At 43.3% G+C, this 24,421-nt stretch overlaps 1 protein-coding gene across 1 annotated transcript in view; it reads left to right on the top strand.

Annotated features, from left to right (window-relative positions):
- Positions 1-24,421, top strand: part of LOC311146689 (receptor-type tyrosine-protein phosphatase N2-like) — a 194,284-nt gene that overhangs the window by 5,165 nt on the left and 164,698 nt on the right. Inside the window, exons 2-3 of the mRNA XM_084183223.1 lie at positions 3,959-4,009; positions 22,543-22,662. Coding sequence (XP_084039349.1) covers positions 3,959-4,009; positions 22,543-22,662 — 171 coding nt within the window. The remainder of the gene's footprint in view (positions 1-3,958; positions 4,010-22,542; positions 22,663-24,421) is intronic.

Genomic DNA, 24,421 nt, shown 5'->3' with positions numbered 1-24,421 from the left:
AACACAGAGACATTTATCTGTCTTTTACACAGAGATCAAATTTTCCAGATGGACAAACTTTATTCCTTTGCAAGTAAAGAGCAAATCCAAGATAGCCTTGTGGAAAACCACCCACAGTGTTGTTAAATTATTAATTTGTCAGAATGACTTTTTTAGTAGCTACATCCTTCACTTGTGTGTGCCTATAAAAATAACATCTTGGTAACACTTTACTTTGAGTGGTGATATGTAGCATTCATAAAGCAGTCGTAAAGCCTTTATATGCATGGCATAATGAGTCATAATGCCCTATATCACCACTCTAGAAAGTCTTGGTGTTATTACTTAGCCTCACAATCAACTTCAGCTATCACTTAGTTTCCCCCAAGGTTACCTCTGTGCTCATTAGGTTGATCAGTATGCCAAGCACACTCTCCTCTTGATGTTTGGTTTTGGTGCTGTTGCTTTCTGAGAAGCTTCTATTTCGCCTACGCACTACCAGCCCACTCCCAGACACAGACACAGGAAGGAGCAGAGCAGACTCCTTCATCAGTAGCAGGCCACGATGAAAGGAGTCTGAGTCTGTCTGTCTGACTATCTGTCAGACTGTCTGTCTGTGTCTGACTAAGAAATAGTATGTGGGTCCCTTCTTAGTCATACAAGTACCTCCAAAATCTCCTTTCACACTCAACTTCAAAAGTACACCATTTTTAAATACGTTAAATTTCAAAGGCACACATACTTTTTTTTTTGTCAGTATTGCTAGCATGTGTAATACAGTCACATCAGCACCAAGGCTGTAGAAACAACTACAGAAGGTGGTGACTTATGTATGATGCACAGCACACGTTGTGTCTTCGCTCTCCATCATGTTAGTGGTAATTGGCCACGCCTCCCTGCCTGGGGTGTCCTATGTGGGTGTCCTATGTGTCCTATGGAGTGTGTCACCAGTGGTACTGCTGAGGTATGACAGCAATGTGACATATTGAGCCCAAAACACCCCCAGAAACACTGCAGGGGATGGTGGGTGGACTGGATGTGTGTACTGTAAACCCAGGCCCTGACCCTTTCCTCAGCCCCCATCCGAGGACCACATGCTGTGACAAGAGTGCTTTATATAGCATAGTATCCTAGACTGGCTCCCAAATGGCACCCTATTCCCATAGGGCTCTGGTCAAAAGTAGTGCACTACATAGGGAATAGGGTGCCATTTGGGACAGCAGCTCCCGACCATAATAAACAGTGTATCTTTCTAAATCCCTTATGATGCAAAAATGTGTTCAGGAACCACTGGGGAGAAAATGAATCACTAAAAACTAGAGATAACAAAACAAATATTTATATAAACTTGAGGAAACTGTGACATCGAGGAAAGTGGATCCATGCAGCCTCCCACATCCCATCCCATCATATAGCTGCTTTGGCCCCAGCCTGAGACCGATTTAATACTGCAGTTCAATGGGATTTATGGACAGGGTTATAAATTGTGTCCTACAGTGAAGGTAAGGGGTTGTCAAATGGAGAGAGAACATTGTGCCCCGATAGGCCTGCTCTTCTCCTGGCTGTCCTCCTCTCCTCTCCCCTCCTCTCCGATCCCCCTCTCCCCTCTTCTTTTCTATTCCCCCTCCCCTCTTCTCTCTTCTCCCCTTCTCATCTCCTCTTCCCCTCCTCTCCCTCCCTCCCTTTCCCCCTCCTCTAGCTGTATGGATGGAACAAAGATGTGTATTAAATGGCCTAAGGGCAGTGTGTACTGCCAGATCCCTGTTAAGCAGAAATGTCAGTTACGAACGGCTGCTGGAGCACCTAGTGAGATGGATACAGAAACAGCATCCCCCAGCAGCCTGCTCCTCCATGTTAATGGATCACCCTGGAACACTGTGGACGTGTCCCAAATGGAACCCTATTCCCTATATAGTGCACTACTTTTTGACCAGGGCCCATATGGTTCTGGTTAAACCATTGTGCACTATGTAGGGGTTAGGGTGCCATTTGGGAAACAGTCTGTATTTTATGACTGGCCTAAATGTTAACTTAGAATAATGGCCCCATGGCTGTGCTGTTTATGCGTTGTAGCTGTGAAACACAGTGCTGTATGACATTGTAATCCATGACGCCTCGCCCACGCAGGAAGATGGCTCATCAGTGGGATATTATATTGTATATCTCTGCTCTTTTTATAGATTCAGCTATAGCCTATAGAATAGCTGCATCTATAAAAAGCTGAGATGTACAATACAGTGAGGGAAAAAAGTATTTGATCCCCTGCTGATTTTGTACGTTTGCCCACTGACAAAGAAATGATCAGTCTATAATTTTAATGGTAGGTTTATTTGAACAGTGAGAGACAGAATAACAAAAAAAATAATCCAGAAAAACGCATGTCAAAAATGTTATAAATTGATTTGCATTTTAATGAGGGAAATAAGTATTTGACCCCTCTGCAAAACATGACTTAGTACTTGGTGGCAAAACCCTTGTTGGCAATCACAGAAGTCAGACGTTTCTTGTAGTTGGCCACCAGGTTTGCACACATCTCAGGAGGGATTTTGTCCCAGTCCTCTTTGCAGATTTACATTTACATTTTAGTCATTTAGCAGACGCTCTTATCCAGAGCGACTTACAGTTAGTGAATACATTTTTTTTTTTTTTTTTTATACTGGCCCCCCGTGGGAATCGAACCCGCAACCCTGCCGTTGCAAACGCCATGCTCTATCAACTGAGCTACATCCCTGCCGGCCATTCCCTCCCCTACCCTGGACGACGCTGGGCCAATTGTGCGCCGCCCATGAGTCTCCTGGTCGCGGCCGGCTGCGACAGAGCCTGGATTCGAACCAGGATCTCTAGTGACACAGTTAGCACTGCGATGCAGTGCCTTAGACCACTGCGCCACTCAGGAGTTAGATCTTCTCCAAGTCATTAATGTTTCGAGCCTGACGTTTGGCAACTCGAACCTTCAGCTCCCTTCACATATTTTCTATGGGATTAAGGTCTGGAGACTGGCTAGGCCACTCCAGGACCTTAATGTGCTTCTTCTTGAGCCACTCCTTTGTTGCCTTGGCCGTGTGTTTTGGGTCATTGTCATGCTGGAATACCCATCCACGACCCATTTTCAATGCCCTGGCTGAGGGAAGGAGGTTCTTACCCAAGATTCCACGGTACATGGTGCCGTCCATCGTCCCTTTGATGTGGTGAAGTTGTCCTGTCTCCTTAGCAGAAAAACACCCTCAAAGCATAATGTTTCCACCTCCATGTTTGACGGTGGAGATGGTGTTCTTGGGGTCATAGGCAGCATTCCTCCTCCTCCAAACACGGCGAGTTGAGTTGATGCCAAAGAGCTCGATTTTTGTCTCATCTGACCACAACACTTTCACCCAGTTCTCCTCTGAATCATTCAGATGTTCATTGGCAAACTTCAGACGGGCCTGTATATGTGCTTTCTTGAGCAGGGGGACCTTGCGGGCGCTGCAGGATTTCAGTCCTTCACGGCGTAGTGTGTTACCAATTGTTTTCTTGGTGACTATGGTCTCAGCTGCCTTGAGATCATTGACAAGATCCTCCTGTGTAGTTCTGGGCTGATTCCTCACCGTTCTCATGATCATTGCAACTCCACGAGGTGAGATCTTGCATGGAGCCCCAGGCCGAGGGAGATTGACAGTTATTTTGTGTTTCTTCCATTTGCGAATAATCGCACCAACTGTTGTCACCTTTTCACCAAGCTGCTTGGCGATGGTCTTGTAACCCATTCCAGCCATGTGTAGGCCTACAAACTTGTCCCTGACATCCTTGGAGAGCTCTTTGGTCTTGGCCATGGTGGAGAGTTTGGAATCTGATTGATTGATTGCTTCTGTGGACAGGTGTCTTTTATACAGGTAACAAACTGATGTATGTATAGTACAGTAGGCTACTGTTGATGGGTCTTAGGATAGCATGATATTATAAAGTTGCAATGTACAAATTGTTTTCTCCACTTTTCCAACAGGTTGCCTGTTTGAGAACGAGTTGTGCACACCATACGAGATCTGTGTCAACGGTAAGCTATTTTAATTTAATTCAGAAACCATACAGCTATAAAGGAGAGCTCACAAATCAAAGCCATCTGTAGACACTCAAATATATTTAATCTAAAAGGAAGTGGACATTCATGGCACAATATCAGATGACAGTCAATTGGAGAAAAAACTCTATTGAACTGAATATTTTCTCTTCACTTCTCCGCTTTGAATGGTTGGTTCAGAACACAGGACTAGAATTAGATTATATTTCTATGGTTTAGAATGCACAGGTGGCAACACAACAGGTGGTCAGTTCAGAATGCACAGGTGGCAACACAACAGGTGGTCAGTTCAGAATGCACAGGTGGCAACACAACAGGTGGTCAGTTCAGAATGCACAGGTGGCAACACAACAGGTGGTCAGTTCAGAATGCACAGGTGGCAACACAACAGGTGGTCAGTTCAGAGTGCACAGGTGGCAACACAACAGGTGGTCAGTTCAGAATGCACAGGTGGCAACACAACAGGTGGTCAGTTCAGAATGCACAGGTGGCAACACAACAGGTGGTCAGTTCAGAATGCACAGGTGGCAACACAACAGGTGGTCAGTTCAGAATGCACAGGTGGCAACACAACAGGTGGTCAGTTCAGAATGCACAGGTGCAGCCACAGGAAAGAATAGATAAGAGAACGCCACAGACAGACACAGCTGGTGAGATGGTGTCCACCTCTCTTCCTGTGTGCTCTCTTTGGGCCTCTACTCCCTCAGAATTAATTTGTTTAGGCTGTGTCCCAAATGACACCTTATTCCCATTACATTTACATTTACATTTTTTTCATTTAGCAGACGCTCTTATCCAATAGTGCACTTCTTTTGACCAAAGCCCTTTCAGACTTGGTCAAGAGTAGTGTACTATATAAGGAATAGGGTGCCATTTGGGACCTTTTCCTCATTTGAAATGTGGCCTTGTCTCTGATCTCATTGTGATAGGAATAAAACAATGCCCTGTGCTGCTGGGGGGAAATCATATTCATAGCTAAACTATTTTTGGCCCAGTTCAGCTCTCAGTCTCTGTTTTGTCTGCGCTAGTTGTAGCCTGGGTTTGGCCATTTAACAGGCCATATGTCATAGGAACACACTCATATGACAGGGATTCACTAGTTTTCAATGGGGAAAGTGCATACTGTCTGATGGGCTGTATTAGATAGACACTATGTCCTTGAGGTGAACATAGTTTCATGAATATTGTTCTTCTCATGTAAATATAATCACTAGAATGGACATATCCCCCCAGACCATGGTGATGGTTCTACCTCCGTTGACCTGATTAAACATCTGGTTGAGGGACTATTGACCTAGTAGGTATGCCAGGGGGGAGAGATTTTTAAACTTCTCGTGAAGGTATCTCATAACTTCACTTTTATTAGTTCTGTGTGGGTTAAAGTACAGTGAGTACAGGGAGGTAGGTTGTATTGTAGGTGTTGCTGTTCGCACCCTTCATAACACACTCAGTCACACTTACCAATGACTCACCGATAGCACCAAAGTAGTTATACACATCAAAGCAACACACTGTCCATATTTAGGTGCCCTTCTTACAACAGTAATTAAGCTATACTGTATTGGCAATTGAGATCATATGAGCCATAAAACTTTATTTGATGTGAACAACATGGCATATATTATGCCTGATATGTTACATATTTTTACACCACTCCTAATGGCTGAATACGTTTAACCTTCAGACAAAATAAAAAAAATCAGCGTAGATTGACGTGCTGCCTAGCGACAGGCTGGAAGTGCTACTTTGAGTGTATGCCAGCCACTCTGACGTTTTCTCTCTTTGACTACCTGTTTGAAGCTGCTACTATAAATGTCAACTGAGCTGAGGTTAGGCTGACACTTGGACAACGCTGTGGAAAAGCTACAGTGAGTGAGCACCACCAGCTCAGCCTTGGTCTTTCTCTCTGTGGTGTGTGCCAGTGACAGCCAGCCAGTGTTAATGACAGTTGTCAAATTACCCTGGGACGCTGTCGCTGCCTGGTAGGCACATTGTCTGTCTGAGTGGCAGTATCAGGACACACATGCTCCCCAGGCTAGAACCACAACTACAACTATAGACGTCCCAAATGGCAACTTATTCCCTATATAGTGCACTACATTTGACCAAATGTAGTGCTCTATATAGGGAATAGGGTGCCATTTGGTACAAACCCTAATACTGTTGTTTCCAGGCAGGGAAATGAGATGCACACAGAGGCTAATGTGTGATGATGGGACACAGCCCCTCTTATCTCCTGCTTGTTGGTAAGCTACTGGTGGTTTGCCTGCCCACGACTCTCAGTTGTTCTTAGTTTGTGCCCAAATGCAACCGCTCAGTAGGCGGTTGCATTTGGGGTGGGGTGGGGGGGCAATGCAAATAGTCCGGGTAGCCATGATTAGCTGTTCAGAAGTCTTATTGCTTGGGGGTAGAAGCTGTTAAGAAGCCTTTTGGACATAAACTTGGCACTACGGTACCGCTTGCCGTGTGGTAGCAGAGAGAACAGTCTATGACTAGGGTGGCTGGAGTCTATGATCATTTTTAGAGCCTTCCTCTGACACTGCCTGGTATAGAGGTCCTGGATGGCAGGAAGCTTGGCCCCAGTGATGTACTGGGCCGTACGCACTACCCTCTGTAGTGCCGTGCGGTCGGAGGCCGAGCAGTTGCCATACCAGGCAGTGATGCAACCAGTCAGGATGCTCTCCATGGTGCAGCTGTATAACTTTTTGAGGATCTGAGGACCCACACCAAATCTTTTCAGTCTCCTGAGGGGGAATAGGCTTTGTCGTGCCCTCTTCATGACTGTCTTGGTGTGTTTGGACCATGATAGTTTGTTGGTGATGTGGACACCAAGAAACTTGAAGCTCTCAACCTGTTCCACTACAGCCCGTCGATGAGAATGGGGGCGTGCTCATTTTTTTTTCCTGTAGTCCACAATCATCTCCTTTGTCTTGATCACATTGAGGGAGAGGTTGTTATCCTGGCACCACACGGCCAGGTCTCTGACCTCCTCCCTATAGGCTGTCTCATCGTTGTCGGTGATCAGGCCTACCACTGTTGTGTCGTCGGTAAACTTAATGATGGTGTTGGATTCGTGCCTGGCCATGCAGTCATAGGTGAACAGGGAGTACAGGAGGGGACTGAGGACGCACCCCTGAGGGGCCCCAGTGTTGAGGATAAGCGTGGCAACTTACCACCTGGGGGCGCCCCTTCAGGAAGTCCAGGATCCAGTTGCAGAGGGAGGTGTTTAGTCCCAGGGTCCTTAGCTTAGTGTTGATAGAGTAACAGGGTTACTACACAGGCATAAGAGCAACCTATTGTAAACTGTTATAATTTGGTTATTATGTGAAACAAAGATGAGGATTTGGAAAAAACATACAGATGAAATTGCCACCAAGCTACAAAGATTCTGCAGTTTTTAGGAAGTAGTTTAAAACTGAACTAAGGCAACCGTAAGGCAGATCATTGATCAAAGACACATTAATCAGAGACACTGAGAGCTCTCTGTGTGCTTTCTGCTCTCTCTCGCCATGTGCAAAATGAATCCTTGTTTACACTGAACATCAGCTTCTGATGAAGCTTCCTGGATCCTGAGATAGAGAGGCATATTAGTGGGTTTGGCCATTTTTATGTTCTAGAACACATCTCCCCACCAACAGGGGTGTGTCTGAAATGGCACCCTATTCCCAGCACTATAGGGCCCTGATCAAAAGTAGTGCGCTATAAATGGAATAGGGTGCCATTTGGGACGCAGCCCAGGTCTGATAAAGAACACAAAAGGAAAGGGCAGTCTCAATGGTCGGTCGGCAGTGAAGAGGCTAACTTTGATCAGTGACTTGACATTTTCACTGTGATAGTTGTCTGAGGATGAGCAGTCCTAAATTTGGAGCAGGATGACCAAGTGTTCTGTGACATTATAGGCACATCTCATGATTCTCAGTTACCTGTCTTCAGCAGCATGGATGGAGGCAAGCCTGGACAGAGAGATAAGGGCAAGGTAGGGTCTGCAGTCAAGATCCGTCCCAAATGGCACCCTATTCCCTATATAGTGCACTACTTTTGACTAGAGACTAGAGCCTAGAGTGCACTATATAGGGAATAGGGTGCCATTTGGGACATAATTGTTGTTCTATAATCTGCTCCCTGGTGGTCACTCCCAGGTGTTGCATGTGACACAAGATTTTCAGTAGCCTATATCAGGGTTTCTTAAACTATTTCAGCTCAATACCCAAATGAGCAATTGACCACCCTCCGGTGACCCAAATCATCCTTAAACGACCCAAATTAAGAAGAAACAGTGTGTGATTATAGATAACTCGCGACCCACCTCGCACGTGCCCAGGGCCCACTTTGGGTCCCCACCCATAGTTTAAGAAACCCTGGCCTATATGTTGGTTCTATCTAGGTGTTGGAGTGGTCAGCTCAGGTCAGGTGCAAATAAGCTGTGGAAAATCAGCCTAGGCGGTGGAAAGTGTGCACTATGCACACCCTATTTGCTTAACCCAGTTTCAGCTTGATGTGGTAGGTGTGATGTTGCTATCAGATAACATACACTACATGAACAAAGGTATGTGGACACCCCTTCAAATTAGTGAATTTGGCTATTTCAGCCACACCCGTTGCTGACAGGTGTATAAAATCGAGCACACAGCCATGTAATCTCCATAGACAAACATTGTCAGTAGAATGGCCCGTACTGAAGAGCTCAGTGACTTTCAACATGGCACCGTCATAGGATGTCATCTTTCCAACAAGTCAGTTCGTCAAATTTCTGCCCTGCTAGAGCTGCCCCGATCAACTGTAAGTGCTGTTATTGTGAAGAGGAAAGGTTTAGGAGCAACAACGACTCAGCTTGCGAAGTGGTAGGCCACACAAGCTCACAGAACGGGACCGCCGAGTGCTGTAGAGCGTAAAAATCATCTGTCTTCGGTTGCAACACTCACTATCAAGTTCCAAACTTGCCTCTTAACGTCAGCACAAGAACTGTTCGTCAGGGGCTTCATGAAATTGGTTTCCATGGCCAAGCAGCCGCACACAAGCCTAAGATCACCATGCGCAATGCCAAACGTCGGCTGGAGTGGTGTAAAGCTTGCCGCCATTAGACTCTCGAGCAGTGGAAACGCATTCTCTGGAGTGATGAATCACGCTTCACCATCTGGCAGTCTGACGGAGAAATCTGGGTTTGGCGGATGCCAGAAGAACGCTACCTACCCCAATGCATAGTGCCAACTGTAAAGTTTGGTGGAGGAGGAATAATGTTCTGGGGCTGTTTTTCATGGTGCGGGCAAGGCCCCTTAGTTCCATTGAAGGGAAATCTTAACGCTACAGCATACAATGACATTCTAGACGATTCTGTGCTTCCAACTTTGTGGCAACAGTTTGGGGAAGGCCCTTTCCTGTTTCAGCATAACAATGCCCCAGTGCACAAAGCGAGGTCCTACAGAAATTGTTTGTCGAGATCGGTGTGGAATAACTTTACTGGCCTGCATAGAGCCCTGACCTCAACCCCATCGAACAGCTTTGGGATGAATTGGAACGCCGACTGCGAGCCAGGCCTCATCGCCCAACATCAGAGCCCTACCTCACTAATGCTTGTGGCTGAATGGAAGCAAGTCCCCGCAGCAATGTTCCAACATCTAGTGGAAAGCCTTCCCAGAAGAGTGGAGGCTATACTTAAGTATCAAAAGTAAATGTATAAATCATTTTAAATTCCTTATATTAAGCAAACCAGACAGCACAATTTAAAAAAATTACGGATAGACAGGGGCACACTCCAAGAGTCAGACAACATTTACAAATGAAGCATTTGTGTTTAGTGAGTCCACCAGACCAGAGGCAGTAGGGATGACCAGATATTTTCTCTTGATAAGTGTGTGAATTGGACCATTTTCCTGTCCTGCTAAGCATTCAAAATGTACTTTTGGGTGTCAGGGAGTAAATGTATGGAGTAAAACGTACATTATTTTCTTTAGGAATGTAGTGGAGTAAAAGTAGAAGTAAAAAATATAAATAGTAAAGTACAGATACCCCAAAAAACTACTTAAATACTACTTTAAAGTATTTTTACTTACGTACTTTACACCACTGCTGAAGTGTACACTACCAGTCAAAAGTTTGGACACACCTACTCATTCAAGGGTTTTTCTTTATTTTTAATATTTTTTACATTGTAGAATACAGAACCTTACAATCACCTTGCACTTTCACCACCCTGTGAAGTTCATAACTTACTACATTGTAGAATAATAGTGAAGACATCAAAACTATGAAATAACACATATGGAATCATGTAGTAAACAAAAAAGTGTTAAACAAATGAAAATATATTTTATATTTGAGATTCTTCAAATAGCCACCCTTTGCCTTGATGACAGCTTTGCACACTCTTGGCATTCTCTCAACCAGCTTCACCTGGAATGCTTTTCCAACAGTCTTGGAGTTCCCACATATGCTGAGCACAATTTGGTTGAGGTGGGGGGATTGTGGAGGCCAGGTCATCTGATGCAGCACTCCATCACTCTCCTTCTTGGTAAAATAGCCCTTACAAAGCAAAGAGGTGTGTTGGGTCATTGTCCTGTTGAAAAACAAATGATAGTCCCACTAAGCCCAAACCAGATGGGATGGCGTATCGCTGCAGAATGCTGTGGTAGCCATGCTGGTTAAGTGTGCCTTGAATTCTAAATAAATCCCAGACAATGTCACCAGCAAAGCACCCCCACACTATAACACCTCCTCCTCCATGCTTTACGGTGGGAAATACACATGCGGAGATCATCCGTTCACCCACACCGCGTCTCACAAGGACACGGTGGTTGGAACCAAAAATTTCAAATTTGGACTCCAGACCAAAGGACACATTTCCACCAGTCTAATGTCCATTGCTCGTGTTTCTTGGCCCAAGCAGGTCTCTTCTTATTATTGGTGTCCTTTAGTAGTGGTTTCTTTGCAGCAAATCGACCATGAAGTCCTGATTCACACAGTCCCCTCTGAACAGTTGATGTTGAGATGTGTCTGTTACTTGAACTATGTGAAGCATTTATTTGGACTGCAATTACTGAGGCTGGTAACTCTAATGAACTTATCCTCTGCAGCAGAGGTAACTCTGGGTCTTCCATTCCTCTGGTGGTCCCCATGAGAGCCAGTTTCATCATAGCGCTTGATGGTTTTTGCAACTGCACTTGAAGAAACTTTCAAAGTTCTTGAAATGTTCCGTATTGACTGACTTTCATGTCTTAAAGTAATGATGGACTGTCGTTTCTCTTTGCTTATTTGAGCTGTTCTTGCCATAATATGGACTTGGTCTTTTACCAAATAGGGCTAGATTCTGTATACCCCCACCTTTTCACAACACAACTGATTGGCTCAAACGCATTAAGAAGGAAAGAAGTTCCACAAATTAACTTTTAAGAAGGCACACCTGTTAATTGAAATGCATTCCAGGTGACTACCTCATGAAGCTGGTTGAGAGAATGCCAAGAGTGTGCAACGCTGTCATCAAGGCAAAGGGTGGCTATTTGAAGAATCTCAAATATAACATATTTTTTGATTTGTTTAACACTTTTTTGGTTACTACATGATTCCATATGTGTTATTTCATAGTTTTGATGTCTTCACTATTATTCTACAATATAGTAAGTTATGAACTTCACAGGGTGGTGAAAGTGCAAGGTGATTGTAAGGTTCTGTATTTATTTTCTTAGTTCACCTTGTGTTCTTGAACGTAGCCTTGCCTTTCATTTTTGTTCATTGATTTCACCTGTGTTAGTTACTCACCTGGTCTCATCAGCTCCTTATTTAGTTCTGTTCATTCTGTTTGTGCCTTGTGAGGTATTGTTCATTTTGACTCTACTAAGCCTTTTCCTAGCTCGTTTGCGAGAACCAGTTTTAGCCATCCGTCCTAGTTTTGTTTCACCTGCCTGTTTGCCTACCTGTGTATGACCATTGCCTGCCTGTGACCACGATTCCTGCCTTCTGCGAAGGCGTAATAAACACCTGCCGCGCTCTGCCTGTGAATCTACACCTTTTTGTGGAAGACAATTCATATTTTGGTTTGTTTGTTTGCAAGACTCACTCACAGGGTCCTGCTGTTTTGTTTACTTAATATTTCTTTGCTTGACTGGGATTCTCATAAATTTGCACGCTGACACACGCTCATGGTTCATATTTTATGTTTGTTTCACGTGGGAGGAAGATATCATTGCTGCTTGGAAAAGGGATATGTGAAACAGGATATGTGGTGAATAGGGTGATCTGTGCTACTTGAGAATGGATATTCATATTTATAAAATGACTGAAATCTACTCATCAGCAATGCATCGCAAACATAAGTGATTTGTAGCAATGGAAAATCCATAGTACTCTCTAGGCTACAGCATTTGACACAATACATTTCACTTGTATGGTCAGTTAATCCCCACCTAGTGGTGCAATTAAGGACTGTTTCATAAATCTACCACAAAACACTCAAGACATACAGTGCCTTGCAAAAGTATTCACCCTCCTTGGCATTTTTCCTATTTTGTTGCATTACAACCTGTAATTTAAATTTATTTTTATTTGGATTTCATGTAATGGACATACACAAAATAGTCCAAATTGGTGAAGTGAAATAAAAAAAATTACTTGTTTCAAAAAATTCTAAAAAATTAATAACGGAAAAGTGTTGCGTGCATATATATTCACCCCCTTTGCTATGAAGCCCCTAAATAAGATCTGGTGCAACCAGTTACCTTCAGAAGTCACATAATTAGTTAAATAAAGTCCACCTGTGTGCAATCTAAGTGTTACATGATCTGTCACATGATCTCAGTATATATACACCTGTTCTTTATTATTATTATTATAAAAAAATGGAAAGAATATGGCACCGCAACAAACCTGCCAAGAGAGGGCCGCCCACCAAAACTCACGGACCAGGCAAGGAGGGCATTAATCAGAGAGGCAACAAATAGACCAAATATAACCCTGAAGGAGCAGCAAAGCTCCACAGCAGAGATTGGAGGATCTGTCCATAGGACCACATTAAGCCGTACATTCCACAGAGCTGGGCTTTACGGAAGAGTGGCCAGAAAAAAGCCATTGCTTAAAGAAAAAAATAAGCAAACACGTTTGGTGTTCGCCAAAAGCTATGTGGGAGACTCCCCAAACATATGGAAGAAGGTACTCTGGTCAGATGAGACTAAAATTGAGCTTTTTGGCCATAAAGGAAAACGCTATGTCTGGCGCAAACCCAACACATCTCATCACCCCGAGAACACCATCTCCACAGTGGTATTTTTCATCGGCAGGGACTGGGAAACTGGTCAGAATTGAAGGAATGATGGATGGCGCTAAATACAGGGACATTCTTGAGGGAAACCTGTTTCAGTCTTCCAGAGATTTGAGACTGGGATGGAGGTTCACCTTCCAGCAGGACAATGACCCTAAGCATAGTTATGCACGCTCAAGTTTTCTGTTTTTTTGTCTTATTTCTTGTTTGTTTCACAATATAAAATATTTTGCATCTTCAAAGTGGTAGGCATGTTGTGTAAATCAAATGATACAAACCCCCCACAAATACATTTTAATTCCAGGTTGTAAGGCAACAAAATAGGAAGAATGCCAAGGGGGGTGAATACTTTCGCAAGCCACTGTATAGCAGGGCTCTCCTACCCTGTTCCTGGAGAGCTACCCTCCTGTATGTTTTCACTCCAACCCCAGTTGTAACTAACCTGATTCAGTTTATCAACCAGCTAATTATTAGAATCAGGTGCGCTAGATTAAGGTTGGAGCGATAACCTAAAGGACGGTAGCTCTCCAGGAACAGGGTTGGAGAGCCCTGACCTGCAGTTATGCTTTACTGATTCTGAATGATTGCTACAAGAATAGTTGATGTATAAATATATACAATGATATTGAAAGTGTGCTGGATGTGTCTAGATTATTCTCCTCTGTTTGATTAATTTCCCTGTAAATATTAATCAGTTTCCTAAGCTGTATTGTGTACTGTGTGACTTATAATTAAATACCGGTAGTGCAGAACGCTTCCTCAGCCTGTCTTCATTCCACAAGGAACACCCTCTGTGTGCTCAAGAGTGAAATTGAAACATTGTGTTCCCTGATACAGGAAAGACTGTAATCAATAAGTGTTCAGTAGAAGTATACATAGAAGTGTACAAGGTGCTTTTTTACATTGTTTATGGAGTCATTTTGCAAAGCATCAATGCAGAACTAATGTGGTCTTGGTGTGGTTTTGTAACAGTGAAGTACAGGTCTTGGTGTGGTTTTGTAACTGTGAAGGGCAGGTCTTGGTGTGGTTTTGTAACAGTGAAGGGCAGGTCTTGGTGTGGTTTTGTAACAGTGAAGTACAGGTCTTGGTGTGGTTTTGTAACTGTGAAGGGCAGGTCTTGGTGTGGTTTTGTAACTGTGAAGGGCAGGTCTTGGTGTGGTTTTGTAACTGTGAAGTACAGGTCTTGGTGTGGTTTTATAACTAATAAATTCATACTGTCGTTTATTACGTTAGGACCTATAGGTCTCTGTTGAACGCACCTGTCTGTAGTTTTGCTGTCTTTGCAAAAATATGGTTTTGGATGAGCCATTTATGCATGCTTGGCTTGCTTAAGAAGGAAAGGGATATTTGCATAACATGTTCAATCAATCAAGTAGGATCACACACACACACACACACACACACACACGTAGACAATGTATTCTATTCTTAACAATAGAGAACCGTGGAGAGCAGATGTTCCACAATTTAGCGCCAATTTATGATCATTTCCATGCATGTTTATAATTAATATAAAACCATTAAGATTCTGCTAGGACAAGCACATACTGTGATTTCCTTAGAAGTGCCTGATGTTGGCTAGGTGAATCCAACCCCCTCTCTCTCAGTAAAACAACAGACTCCAGGTACTCTTTGAGATGAGCGGTATAAGAGGCATCAGATGTTGATGCCTGTTGAAAACCTGCTGGAGCTCCACACAAACAAAAGAGGATGCTCTTCTCTGTTCCAGCTCCTACTCTGATTAGCTAAATGGGAGTAGGGAACAAACACATCACCATGGCAACTGGCAGAACAGGGAACATAACTAAATTGGCCCATTACCCAGCTGTGTCCTCATGTCTTCATCCAACATGTCACAAACTGATTCAGATTGCTGTGTGACTCCTCACAGCTACAGGTGTAGCTCTTAATTTGACCTAGCTACCTGTATATTGGCACAGCAAAATAATCCTGCAGCAACAGCATTTTTACGTTTAGTCCATAATGTTGCTTGATCGGTGGTTAGGCTATTAGCTGGCCAAAAGTAGACTACATGAAAAGTGCAACAATGTTCATACAACTGTGTGTTAGTGCGGGTTTTCAGTGAATTCATGTAAATGACAAAGCTCATCTGCACTTCCTGCGGTGCAGGAAAATTCTCAGCATCAAAAGATTGATCAAATTAAGATCTGTAGTAGGTTTTGGTCTCTGATAACAGGAAAGCCTGTCTCTACCAGCTCTAAATTTACCAACTCTTATACCGATTAGATAAATAAATAAATAAACTCAGCAAAAAAGAAACGTCCTCTCACTGTCAACTGCGTTTATTTTCAGCAAACTTAACATGTGTAAATATTTGTATGAACATAACAAGGTTCAACAACTGAGACATAAACTGAAGAAGTTCCACAGACGTGTGACTAACATTTAATAAATGTAATAATGTGTCCCTGAAAAAAGTCAAAAGTAACAATCAGTATCTGGTGTGGCCACCAGCTGCATTAAGTACTGCAGTGCATCTCCTCATGGACTGCACCAGATTTGCCAGTTCTTGCTGTGAGATGTTACCCCACTCTTCCACCAAGGCACCTGCAAGTTCCCTGACATTTCTGGGGGGAATGGCCCTAGCCCTCACCCTCCGATCCAACAGGTCCCAGACGTGCTCAATGGGATTGAAATCCGGGCTCTTCGCTGGCCATGGCAGAATACTGACATTCCTGTCTTGCAGGAAATCACGCACAGAAAGAGCAGGATGGCTGGTGGCATTGTCATGCTGGAGGGTCATGTCAGGATGAGTCTGCAGGAAGGGAACCACATGAGGGAAGAGGATGTCTTCCCTGTGACGCACAGCGTTGAGATTGCCTGCAATGACAACAAGCTCAGTCCGATGATGCTGTGACACACCGCCCCAGACCATGACGGACCCTCCACCTCCAAATCGATCCCACTCCAGAGTACAGGCCTCGGTGTAACGCTCATTCCTTCGACAATAAACGCGAATCCGACCATCACCCCTGGTGAGACAAAACCGAGACTCGTCAGTGAAGAGCACTTTTTGCCAGTCCTGTCTGGTCCAGCGACGGTGGGTTTGTGCCCATAGGCGATGTTGTTGCCGGTGATGTCTGGTGAGGACCTGCCTTGCAACAGGCCTACAAGCTCTCAGTCCAGCCTCTCTCAGCCTATTGCGGACAGTCTGAGCACTGATGGAGGGATTGTGTGTTCCTGGTGTAACTTGGGCAGTTGTTGTTGCCATCCTGTACCTGTCCCGCAGGTGTGATGTTCGGCTGTGCAGGTGTTGTTACACGTGGTCTGCCACTGCGAGGACGATCAGCTGTCTGTCCTGTCTCCCTGTACGGACATTGCAATTTATTGCCCTGGCCACATCTGCAGTCCTCATGCTTCCTTGCAGCATGCCTAAGACACGTTCACACAGATGAGCAGGGACCCTGGGCATCTTTCTTTTGGTGTTTTTCAGAGTCAGTAGAAAGGCCTCTTTAGTGTCCTAAGTCCTGTGACCTTAATTGCCTACCGTCTGTAAACTGTTAGTGTCTTAACGACCGTTCCACAGGTGCATGTTCATTAATTTTTTATGGTTCATTGAACAAGCATGGGAAGCAGTGTTTAAACCCTTTACAACGAAGATCTGTGAAGTTATTTGGTTTTTTACGAATTATCTTTGAAAGACAGGGTCCTGAAAAAGGGACATTTATATGTTTTTTTCTTCTTCTCACAAATAAAATAATACATAGGCTATAATGAGAAAATAACGGTTTTATTCTGGCCCTCCTGCTTAGGCTACTGTAATGCTCTTGCTGTCAGATTAAATGTTCTGATATGAGAATTGTCATGCCAGCTCTGTGGTAAATGTGTTTGCTTGGATGCACTGCTCCTTTTTTTTCAATTTTAGCCTAAAATGACATACCCATCATACCCAAATCTATACTGCCTGTAGCTCAGGACCTGAAGCAAGGATATGCATATTCTTGATATCATTTGAAAGAAAACACTTTGAAGTTTGTGGAAATGTGAAATTAATGTAGGAGAATATAACACATTAGATCTGGTGCAAGATAATACAAACAACAAAACATGTGTTTTCTATTTATTTTTTTGTTGCATCACCTTTGAAATGCACCAGATGGCAGCAGATGGCAGCAGATGGCAGCAGTGAGTGTGCAAAGTTTCAGACTGATCCACTGCTCATTAATGGGAGAACACTTCAATGGACCACAGATGTAATGCTTTGTATTTAGCATGGAAAGCCTTCCGTTAGGAATACCCACCTCTGAAATAATCATGAACCTAACATATTTGTTTAATAATTTACTATAGAGGGTCACCACAGCAGCAGACTCAAGCTGTTTTCCTGGCTGCGTTGTGTTCTTTTGAATGTCGCTCCTCTGCTGTGGGATGTGGGAGGGGAGCTAGAAAAGAGCCCATGTCTGTGTCCGTTATGGGCCCAGGTCAAGAGTAGTGTACTATATAGAGTGCTTTTTGGGACGCAGCCCATATCTCTACACTGAAGCCTAATGAACTGGATCAAGATCTTTTACAGGGCCGGCCCCTGAGGGCCAACCAGAGACTGACCAGACTATAGCCATACAGAGTCCCTCTTTTCCCAGACCACTCAACCAGATCGATTACTCTGGCCTCCCCCGGCACAATCTGACATGTTTATTAACACTGTCCACATCCAAATGTCGCTCTGTTCCCTATATAGTGCACTTCTTTTGACCATACCCCAGGCTGGGCTCTGGTCAAAAGTAGTGCACTATATAGAGAAAGAATAGGGTGCAATTTGGGACACAGACACTGAGCTGGATGGGAAATAAAAGTCCTCCTACTCTGGCAGCAGCTAGCATCACCATGGTCCATTAACTCACAGCCTCCCACTCAGAGAACCTTCTATTGGCTATAGCATCACTCACATGATTGACTGCATCGACTGATGCCGTGCATGGCTTTGGTCTACAACACACACTGGATAAACATCTGAAGTGTAGTGCAATGCAGAGATCTTTTTTTTCTATTTAGGCTTAAAGTATCATCTTGTTTTTTTGTACGAGACAATCAGAATTCAGTGCACTTATCCATTTCCTGATCATTCATTTATTGGTTTACCCTTATCATTTTTGGTGATATCGTATAGATAGATGGAGATGGATTGGTCAAGTTGCATCCTATTTACTTGATTGAATATGGGAGTTGTTTACAGTTGCTCTAGCTGTACAGACCGGTGTAGCACAGCAGAACACGACCACCTGGCCACTTCCAAGCAGAGATAATACATCAACAACAATTCAATGAGGCATTTCTAGACTACAACCAGCGAGCATCTCCTCAATCATAATGCAAACCACTCCCATGACAATGGCCTTTAAATTCTCATTTGCTGTAATTCCACGCCGTAAATCAAGTGGAAGGAAGGGGGTTCTGGCTCTGAAGTACAGCTCCAGGTACGGGGGCGAAGATAGATGAGAGAGAAGCTGTTCCTGACTTAAAAATGGATGGCTATAATTACGAGTAATAATTCAAACGTTGCCATAACTAGAGTACAGTACAGCAAGTGGAAGATATGAAAAGCAGGGGCTCCAAAGATGCAAGCCTGATACAACTGATGCTTTACTGAATGACATTTGATAGGATACAGTAGATTATTCTATGCTATGTTTTGTGAATATAGATTGGATTCAGTTAGATTCATTTACTTAGTCATAAATTAACAAAAACAAGAAAATCGTCTTCCTGTTCGTACATAAGCAAAAAAAACATACATTACACAATATTGACAACACATACAATACAATAAAATGTGTCATTGCACAAGTAGCAGTGCTAAGTGCATAGGTTACAGTCTCTTATCTCTCAGGGACTACAGATGAAAATTAGCTAGCTATCTAAATCTGGTGCAATGGCATGTTGTAAGTGGTCCCTGACAAATAAACAAATAAAGAAATAAATATGTCCATTATAGAACATAGGTGGTAACAGAGAGGGAGTGCTTGATACAGGCAGTAGAGAGACTGATTTGACACCATAGAGCCAGGCCACAGGTCACTCTCAACTAACTAGTGAGTATAGCTCCTCCTCTTCTCCATTTGATAGCGATGGTTACAATGTGTGGTAAAAAAAAGACTTGGCTTTTACCATGGAGGATTGCAATTATGTAACTTCATCTGAGGTGCATACTCTAAGGGTTATTGATTTGTTAACCCTTCGTTCACCTCGGCAGCGCTATAGCAACCCACCCTATAGCAACACTAGAATACTGAATTGAAATGAGGAACATTTATTTTTACCTGGCCCTCACTGAGCGTTTGAAAAAAAAAAACATGTAACCGTCCCCCTCCAAAATTATCATTAAAACAAAATAGCAGGGAATATTAAATCCCTTTTTAGTAGAATATCATTGTTGCAGTTGTGATTTCTATCAAATCAACCTGTGGTTGAGAACCCCTGCTGTATTCATACCATATTCATGTTATCCGCTAGAAGGTGGCATTTACCAATTTAAGTGTTAAGGACCATCCACACCAAGGATGAAAACTATAATGATAAAACTATAAAACGCTGGCGAGCATCCACACTAGAGGAACGTTTATCGTTCTACAGCCTACACCTGTCAATCAACTGATCAAAGTTTCCTACTACATGCTACATGCTGTATCAATCACAATTATATTTTCTGTTGTATTTTTGACTTTATGTTTTTTACCCCATATGTAACTCTGTGTTGTTTTTATTGCACTGCTTTGCTTTATCTTGGCCAGGTCGCAGTTGTAAATGAGAACCTGTTCTCAACTGGCTTACCTGGTTAAATAAAGGTGAAAAAAAAAAACAAAAAAAAAACAAAAAATCAATCACATTTATTTTTCAATCAAATCTATTTATAAAGCCCTTTTTTTATCAGCAGATGTCACAAAGTGCTTATACAGAAACCCAGCCTAAAGCAAGCAAGCAATGCAGATGTAGAAGCACGGTGGCTAGGAAAAACTCCCTAGAAAGGCAGGAACCTAGGAAGAAACCTAGAGAGGAACCAGGCTCTGAGGGGTGGCCAGTCCTCTTCTGGCTGGCTATTAAAGCTAGATAGTTTTTCAAGATGTTCAAACGTTCATAGATGACCAGCAGGGTCAAATAAAAATCACAGTGGTTATAGAGGGTGCAACAGCTCAGCACCTCAGGAGTAAATGTCAGTTGGCTTTTCATAGCCAAGCATTCAAAGGTCGAGACAGCAGGTGCAGTAGAGACAGTGGGAGAGAGAGAGAGCGAGCGAGAGGGAGGGAGGGAGGGAGGGAGGGAGAGAGAGAGAGAGAGAGAGAGAGAGAGAGAGAGAGAGAGAGAGAGAGAGAGAGAGAGAGAGAGAGAGAGAGAGAGAGAGAGAGAGAGAGAGAGAGAGAGAGAGAGAGAGAGAGAGAGAGAGAGAGAGAGAGAGAGAGAGAGAGAGTAAATACAGTTTTTACCTGTCAAAGTGCAAGAAAAAAAACCTTGACAGATGATGAAATGGCAGATCTGTGCATTCCTCCAGGCTACGCGCTGCAGCAGTTGGGCATGCAAAGCCCCTCTACTGATTAGGCCTACGTTTTTAGACAATAACATTATTCTACCTAGGCTACAACAACACAGTGCAATAACAAAAAACTTTATTGTTATCAAGTGACTACACAATTATTGGCTAGGGCTGTAAACTGTAGGCTAATTAGATTACTTTTTTTTTTATTAGGATTAGCTGTGGCGATTGCAGCAGCTACTCTTCCTGGGGTTCACACAGAACATGAAACATGACATAATAAAGAACATTAATGGACAAGAACAGCTTAAGAACAGAACTACATGCATTTAAAACGCCACACCTAGCTGGTGGGGTAAGTGTTGTGTGTAAGTTGTTGCAGGCTAGCTTCCCATTTCATCACTACAAGTGCTATTTGATTCGCCAGATACGCTACACGCCCACATTCTGGATATGCTAAGCACAAAGAGGGACTGATCAAATACTGACATTTAATAGATTACAAATTACATAACCCTCCCCTGGACTAAGTTAATTGCACCATTTGAATTGGATCTCACTCAGCGATGGAAGTTATACTTGTGAACTAAAAACAATGATGAATTTGCAGTGTTACTCTACTGTGCTTTTACCATGCACAAAACATTTAAAGGTGAATTTCCCCCTTAAATTAAGTGAAAAAGTTAAGGGTGCCCATGAGGACCCTTAACTGCTTCATTCAGTATGGATATCAATGTAAACAGCATTTGCGGAGGTGAATGTTGCTTTCATTTGCTCTGGTTACAAAAGAAAAACATCAACCAGCTAGCTAGCTACTTAGCTAAACAATGGAAGGTGCACAATCCATGGCTACAAAGCTAGCTTGCTAGTTAGCTATAGATACTCTTTAAGCTAGCTTGATGTACTAGAAAGTAATATAAACAAGTTGAGAAAAAAAGTAACTACAAGAAACATGGTTTATTATCTTCTGAAGCAATTTGGTTATCCTGTCTTGATTGTAGAAGTTCTATTTTGCTATCTCACAAAATGAAAGAGATCTCTTTGATGGAGACTTTTAGTCAGTGAATCAGGTCATCTCTATGGTAACCAGATACTCTTTCTGCCATACATGCCTTCAAACTACCGTAAAACCCCTTAAGTATGCCCTTACCTAAGGAAATATTTGAGGGGCTCTATGCAACACCCTTAAACAATTCCCTTAGGTAAGGGAAAATTATTCCTTAAGGTAAACCCTTAAGGAAAACATTCAAGATGTCTTATGCAACTGGGCCCAGGCCCGCTGATATGGAGAGAAGGCTAGATGAGCCTTCACTGATAACGTCTCTCTGTTGATGAGCCAGTGCTTATCACCATGCTGATAGCATCCCCTGTAACGTGAGAAGCATTATCTCCCATTGAAGAATATCTCAATCTCTGACAAAAGCTGCTCTATCAGCGTTGATACTGAAGAAGAGAATGTTGTGCTTCTTGGTGAGAAGCTTTTATAAAAATACATACTTAAAAAAAAGGCTACTTATAATAATGATTTGTATCAAAGTATGTTTATTGGTACCTAACATTATTACTGTTTGAAGTCTCTGGGTGGGGAACATAAAAGGCAGACTTTAGTAGTGGTCCTTTGTAGCTCAATAGGTAGAGTATGGCTTGTAACGCCAGGGTAGTAGGTTAAAATGGTTAAAATGTATGCACGCATGACTATAAGTCGCTTTGGATAGATGGCATATACTGTATATTACCATACTGTATGTTCCTGACTCTCTGTCCTTCTTTCCCCAGATGGAATGTTCGGGAGGTGTCAATCCACGCCCGTTCCGGTGGCAGAGGTATACACGTATGATGTGTCTCCGTCTGTGGTTCAGCGCTTCAGGTCTTTGCTGCAGAAACTCACCGACAGAGGTAAGTACAGTACAGTACACCAACGCTATCACTACCGTTTCTGCTGCTGCTACTGCTGCCGTCACTGTCAGGGTATGTCAATGTAACGTTGCCTGGCTACCCAGACTCCTTGCTCCGGTCAAACTCTACACCACGCCCACGGACGTTAGTTTCTTCTCCACAATGAGTCTGGATTTGAGTACCTCCCCGACCCTTCACCAAATGCGAATACATTCGGGACCGTCTGATTGGTCCCGAAACCGATGGGTTGGTCCAGAGCCAGAACACACATGGGTAAAGGGGCGGTTTGAAAATGTGTCATTGGCTTTGATACTGTGATTGCAGTGGCGGTCGGTGCCGTTTAAGATTAGGGAGGAAGATGTATTTTTATGAGCATAGTTTTATTTCTAGTACAGCATATTGGATGACTGTTGGATCACCCAGCTCAATGTAACATCGATAGGTTTAGGCTACTACATGATACTCAAATCTAACTCATCTAGGGTGTATGTAATCATTACAAACTGTTGCAAAACAAGAGTTTCTATTGGACAAATTTGTGTAGGTCTATCCACGTTTCGTTCCTTTTGCTTCCGTTTAGGAAACTTTTTCAACAGAATCGGCGGAATGAATACACCAATGATCAAATCAAATCAAATTGTATTGGTCACGTTCACATATTTAGCAGATGTTATTGCGGTTGTAGCGAAATGCTTGTGTTCCTAGCTCCAACAGTGCAGTAATATCTAACAATAACCAACAATACACACAAATCTAAAAGTAAAATAATGGAATTAAGAAATATATAAATATTAGGACCAGCAATGTCGGAGTGGCATTGACTAGAATACAGTAGAATACAGTATATAGATATGAAATGAATAAAACAGTATGTAAACATTATCAAAGTGACCAGTGATTCCATGTCTATTTACATAGGGCAGCAGCATCTAAGGTGCAGGGTTGACTAACCGGGTGGTAGCCAGCTAGTGACTAAGTTCAGGGCAGGGTACTGGGTTAGTGATGGCTATTTAACAGTCTGATGGCCTTAAGATTGAAGCTGTTTTTCAGTCTCTCGTCCCAGCTTTGATGCACATGTACTGACCTCGCCTTCTGGATGATAGCAGGGTGAACAGGCCGTGGCTCGGGTGGTTGATGTCCTTGATGATCTTTTTGGCCTTCCTGTGACATCGGGTGCTGCAGGTGTTCTGGAGGGCAGGCAGTGTGCCCCCGGTGATGCGTTGGGCAGTCCGCACCACCCTCTGGAGAGCCCTTCGGTTGCGGGCGGTGCAGTTGCCGTACCATGCGGTGATAAATCACGACAGGATGCTCTCAATGGTGCATCTGTAAAAGTTTGTGAGGGTCTTAGGGGCCAAGCCGAATTTCTTCAGCCTCCTGAGGTTGAAGAGGCGCTGTTGTTTCTTGTTCACAACACTGTCTGTGTGGGTGGACCATTTCATATTTTTTGTGATGTGTACACCGAGGAACTTTAAGTTTTTTACCTTCTCCACTATGTTCCCACAATGTGGATGGGGGCGTGCTCCCTCTGCTGTCTCCTGAAGTCCACGATCAGCTCCTTCATTTTGTTGACGTTGAGGGAGAGGTTATTTTTCCTGGCACCACTCTGCCACACACAGCCATACACAGTTCACACACAGTTCACTTTCATAGCAGCCACATACAAACAGCATCATCACTTTGTTCGTTGTATAATTCCTTCTCGCATCTACGCGCTCTCCTCCTCTCACCTTTTCCCTTATCTTGTGGACTTCAGTGCACA

Source organism: Coregonus lavaretus (assembly GCF_964263955.1).
Source record: "Coregonus lavaretus genome assembly, chromosome: 19".
Lineage (NCBI taxonomy): Eukaryota > Metazoa > Chordata > Actinopteri > Salmoniformes > Salmonidae > Coregonus > Coregonus lavaretus.
This window is presented reverse-complemented; position numbering and strand designations above follow the sequence as displayed.